Source organism: Olea europaea, chromosome 2 (assembly GCF_002742605.1).
Source record: "Olea europaea var. sylvestris chromosome 2, O_europaea_v1, whole genome shotgun sequence".
Lineage (NCBI taxonomy): Eukaryota > Viridiplantae > Streptophyta > Magnoliopsida > Lamiales > Oleaceae > Olea > Olea europaea.
In genome coordinates, this window is record NC_036238.1 from 5,465,811 (window position 1) to 5,470,749 (window position 4,939).

General features: G+C 46.4%; 1 protein-coding gene across 1 annotated transcript; it reads left to right on the top strand.

Annotated features, from left to right (window-relative positions):
- Positions 1–1,564: 1,564 nt before the first annotated feature.
- Positions 1,565–2,899, top strand: LOC111375666. Its single transcript, XM_022998534.1, has 2 exons — positions 1,565–2,133; positions 2,227–2,899. The coding sequence occupies exons 1-2, from the start codon at positions 1,753–1,755 to the stop codon at positions 2,782–2,784; spliced, it is 939 nt and encodes a 312-aa protein (XP_022854302.1). The 5' UTR covers positions 1,565–1,752; the 3' UTR covers positions 2,785–2,899.
- The last annotated feature ends 2,040 nt before the right edge of the window (positions 2,900–4,939 follow it).

A 4,939-nucleotide genomic window follows, 5' to 3' on the forward strand; every position in this document is an offset into this window, starting at 1 on the left:
AAGGCAACGAGGTGTGTTCTCGTCGCCCCTCCGATGCTTAAGTCAGAAAGGGATATATATGCGTGAGGCTATGTGCTGAAGAATAATGTAAAACGTACCTGAATAATGGTTCAAGGTTCTGTATTTATAATAGTAAGTGACATTCTCCTAATTGGACTCAACTAGCTGGATGTCCTCATCTGTTGGAGTCCTGAATGGTTAAGGAGTTGGTTGAATTCCAGAATTATGCGTGAGATAGGACTCTTGTGGGAGTTAAGATTCCTAATTGCGTAGGAATTCTAAAGGGTGAACAATCGTCAGCAGTAAGGAGGAGCACATTCCCGAGGACACATGTTTGCAATATGCGAAGCATCATGGAGATGTGGTCGGGCATTGTGTCGCGAGGACGAACATGCTCGAGGACACCACAGATGGATTTACAACTTTACCAAAATTAGTCCTCGGGATATACTGATCGGGGATATTGTAAAATGTCATCATCATAGGCCCCCGTGCATATATGCTCGAAGAAATGCTCGAGGATATGATGCAAAGAGACTAGAAATAAGAGCTCGAGTTTTTGCTCGGGGATTTCTGAACACCTGTGCTTGATCAAAAGGCTGACGCGTACTGATGTCAGCCCTAGAATAGGAAAAGGCGGTAAAAACTGGTAGGGTTAGATGTGGGACACGTGTCCAGATCTAACGGTCGGGGGAGTGACTTTTGGACTACCTGCTCCTGTTGCCTATAAATACCCTCCCCTCATTTCATTTTTCACTTTTTACTCTCAGTAAACTTCTCTTGCTAATCGTCGGGATCGGACTTTGAGTTTTTAGGCGTCGACTTTAAGGTAAGACCTCGAGTTTTTAAGTTATTCTTTAGGTATTTTTTACCTAGGTCAGGATGTCTAGTAGTAGCAGTAGCGACACTTCATCCTCATCATCCTCGAGGAGTACTCTCGAGGACATAGGAGGCTCAATCATACCTATGGCTGTCCCAATTAATGCCCAACCTCGGGCACAAAGTATCCCGACCCCTTTTAGGTATCCCGAGGTCCCCTGTAAATTTAAAGAACATCTAGCAATATCGACGGCTAGAGAGCATGGGCTCGTGCCCAAATGCGACGTTAGGACGCCAGGGGTAGAGGATAGGATGGCCTTTGCTCGGGATGGAGAGTTCGTGATTTTTAGGGACTCACTTAAGGGGGGATTTCGATGGCCTCTGCATCCCTTTTTTGTGGCCCTATTGGTCGAGCATAATATGAGCCCTGGACAGCTCGTGCCAAATGGGTGGAGGATGCTTACCTATTTCTTTATAGCCTGTAAATACCTAGGAATTAACCCGTACGTTGATCTCTGTAGGATGGTGTTCGACCTGAAACAGCTTCCTCAATATACTTGTTTTGCCTACCTGTCATCCCGAGGAGGATTTAGATTACCGAGGATGCCCAGTTCTTTAAAAGGTTGGAAAGAAAAGTGGTTTTATGTTATACCTTAGGATAGCGACCTTCCTTTTAGCCCTAGGTGGGTTTTGCCCGATACTCCCCGATTTTGTGAAGGCCAGGCCTATTTTGAATCTCTAGAGAGGCATAGGGTAATGTTAGAGAACCTCGAGCCTCTTGTATATGATATAGATGACATCCTCGGGGATGACGTTCTCGATCTCGCGGATGTGAAAGGCACTGAGGGTAGGACCTTTTTACCTTCCTCTTTACTGATCTGTCCTTGAACTTATAATTGTGCTCGTTCTAATGACTTGTTCTTTTTTGCAGAGATGACTTTTGATCCTTCAGCCCTCAGGCAGGCCGTGACCAAGAAGTCAAAGGCCCCTCAAACCCGAGCTCCAGGGCAGAAGAGAGGAAAGAAGAGAGCTCGGGAAAAGGAGAATATCAGGAGTGGCCCTGGCGAAACTTCTGCCCGAGGACATACCCCGACCACACAGGCCACGAAGACTCCTACTGGTCCACCTCGGTCACATCCTCGGCCAAGGAGTACTCCCGAGGTTGTTGACCTCGAGGATGAGATACGACCTATGCCCTCTTTCCAAAACCAGGAGCCTGACTGGTGTCCTCTGGTGTCAAGCATCGTGGACAAGTATAGGAAGGACCTCGGTTTTGATGAGGGCATGAAGGCTTTGGAATCTCTTACTCTGAAGGTAAAAGCTCGCCCATTCTACTTTGTTTAAAATACAAAGTTTAAAAAGGTTTAAACACTGTGATTATTTTAAGCTCGGGTTTATATGTTGTAGGCTTTGAGCATTGCCCGAGGCCTTTCTCTGAAGGGGAAAGATGAGTCCCAAAAGACTACTGAACTTGAGGACTCTTCTCGAGCACTGGAGAAGAGGATAGCCGATTTGGAGGCTGAACGATTTCTTCTTCTGAAGGAGCTCGAGGATTCAAAAAATGATGCCCATAGAGCTCGAGAAGAGGCTGGAACTGCTAAGGGCGAGGCTGAAGGTTTAAAGCTCGAGATCGAGCGTTTGAAGGTTGATTTTGAGGCTCGCCTGGCTGAAGCCCGAGGGGTCGCGATTGAGGACTTTAAAACGTCCGAGGAGTTTAACGGCCTCAAGGGAGAGTATGCCATGGGCTCGTACTTCCATGCCTTCAAGGAAGCTCGGGCATTTTTGAGATCGAGGCCCGATGCTAATCCCGAGGATCTAAAGAATATCCCCGAGATTGCTGATACTCTCGAGCTGTCAGAGTCCGAGGAAATCGTCGAGGACCAAGAGGTCGATGTTGACGGCGAGGACGCGGTAGAGGAGCAGGGGAGCACAGCCTCGGGAGAAAGGGCCGAGGACTTAGATTAGTTTTTGTTTGTTTTTTGTATGATGATAGCCCTTCTGTTTTGTAATTTGAACATGTATTTTACTCGATGAAGTATTTTCCTTTTGCTGTGTTAATGTATCTCGATCATTCAAATAGCCCGAGGTTAGATGGTTTCTCGACGCTTAGAGTAGTGAAACATCTCGAGGACATAATTCGTGAAAACATTTTCTGAATATTATAACGAACACAAATTCATCCCGAGGACTCAAACTGTAAATTATTTGGGAACATCATTGTTGACCCCCGAGCATTAAACAAGTTACCCCGAGGACTAGGTAGTAAAATTATCTTAGAAGATCCAAGTGTGAACCCCGAGCACGTAGACAACAAGTTACCTCGACGAGTAAAGAAGATTAATTATTTTCGACGGCTAATTAATCATCTCGACGATTGAGAATAACTCAATTGTTAAACAAGTGATAATGCCGAGGACAGTATAGTTTTCTACACACTTAACACTCGAGGATTAAGTTCAAGGGATGGTCGTCCCCGAGGAGTAGGAATAATTGTGACCGACCTTTGCACATGAGTTTATCCCGAGCTTTTATTTTCAGGCTTGGACAAAAGTACAAGGATATATGGTCGGGATATATGTCCTCGGTGTTTATACTTGTGCTGCACTATTTTGATGTGCTGATTATGAGCTCCAAGATTTTGGTGCTTGCTCGAGGCAAGGCTTTAGACGGCTTGCTCGAGGCCAAGGCTTAAAAGGGGCTTGCTCGAGGGCAAGGCTTAAATTGGCTTGTCAAGGACAAGGCTTAAAAGGGGCTTGCTCGAGGGCAAGGCTTAAATTGGCTTGTCAAAGACAAGGCTTAAATTGGCTTGCTCGAGGGCAAGGCTTAAATTGGCTTGTCAAGGACAAGGCTTAAAAGGGGCTTGCTCGAGGGCAAGGCTTAAATTGGTTTGCTCGAGGGCAAGACTTAAATTGGCTTGTCAAAGACAAGGCTTAAATTGGCTTGCTCGAGGGCAAGGCTTAAATTGGCTTGCTCGAGGACAAGGCTTAAATTGGCTTGCTCGAGGGCAAGGCTTATTGGCTTGTCAAAGACAAGGCTTATAGGGACTGTTATACCCGAGGTTTGGATTTATTAATTGTTCGGACTGGACTTGGATTTATATTGCATCCAAGCTGCCTACGTACCCAAACGGGATCAAGCCGAACGTAGTTCATTACAAAAGAGAACGGAAAACATGCATGGGCACGCAGGCCCGCTAAACTAGAATAAAATGCAGAAAAAGAAAATCTCCTCCTCAAAGGCGTCGGGAATTTTACTTGTAATATATTTTCAGATTGTCGGCATTCCAGGGCCTCGGAAGAGGTCTACCCGAAGTGTCTCTTAGGCTGTATGCTCCTTTGCGAACCTGCCGTATGACCTCAAAGGGCCCTTCCCAGACGGGCCCGAGCTTCCCTGGGGGGTGGCCTGCTGCTTCGGCCCTCCTCAAGACCAAATCGCCAGCTCTGAACCTCCGAGCCTTGACTTTGCGATTAAAATGTTTTGCTGTCTTTGCTTGGTAAGAGGCCACTTTTATAGCGGCTTGCTCCCGTACTTCTTCCAAGAGATCAAGATGTTCAGTTGTATGCTCCGAGGTTTCTGGCACGAGCCTCCTATGGCTTGGCAGTCTAATTTCCACTGGGACCATTGCTTCAATACCATAAGCTAACATAAAAGGGGTTTCTCCTGTGGTTGTCCTATGAGATGTTCTATACGTCCAAAGTATAGAAGGCAGCTCGTCGGACCAAGAACCTCTAGCATCGCTTATTCTTGTTCGGAGGTCTTGCAATATGATTCGATTTGTTACCTCGGCCAGACTGTTGCTCTGAGGATGCGAAACTGATGTTAGACGGTGATCAATCCCAAGGTTTGAGCAAAAGTTTCTAAACTGTTGGTTGTCAAATTGCCTGCCATTGTCGGTGATGAGGACCTTTGGTATCCCAAACCTGCAAATGATAGACCTCCAAGTGAAGGCTCTTAGCTTGGGCTCTGATATTGTGGCGAGAGGTTCAGCCTCTACCCATTTTGTGAAGTACTCTACTGCTACAGCAACAAACTTTAATTGACCTCTTGCCACAGGAAAGGGGCCGAGGATGTCAACTCCCCATTGTTCAAACGGGGCCGAACAGTTAATGTTGGTGAGGTC

Excerpts from the sequence above, each read along its gene's own strand:
- LOC111375666 (XM_022998534.1), top strand. The coding sequence starts at position 1,753 with ATGACTTTTGATCCTTCAGCCCTCAGGCAGGCCGTGACCAAGAAGTCA. Across the intron at positions 2,134-2,226 it reads TGGAATCTCTTACTCTGAAG|GCTTTGAGCATTGCCCGAGG; the intron begins GTAAAAGCTCGC and ends TATATGTTGTAG.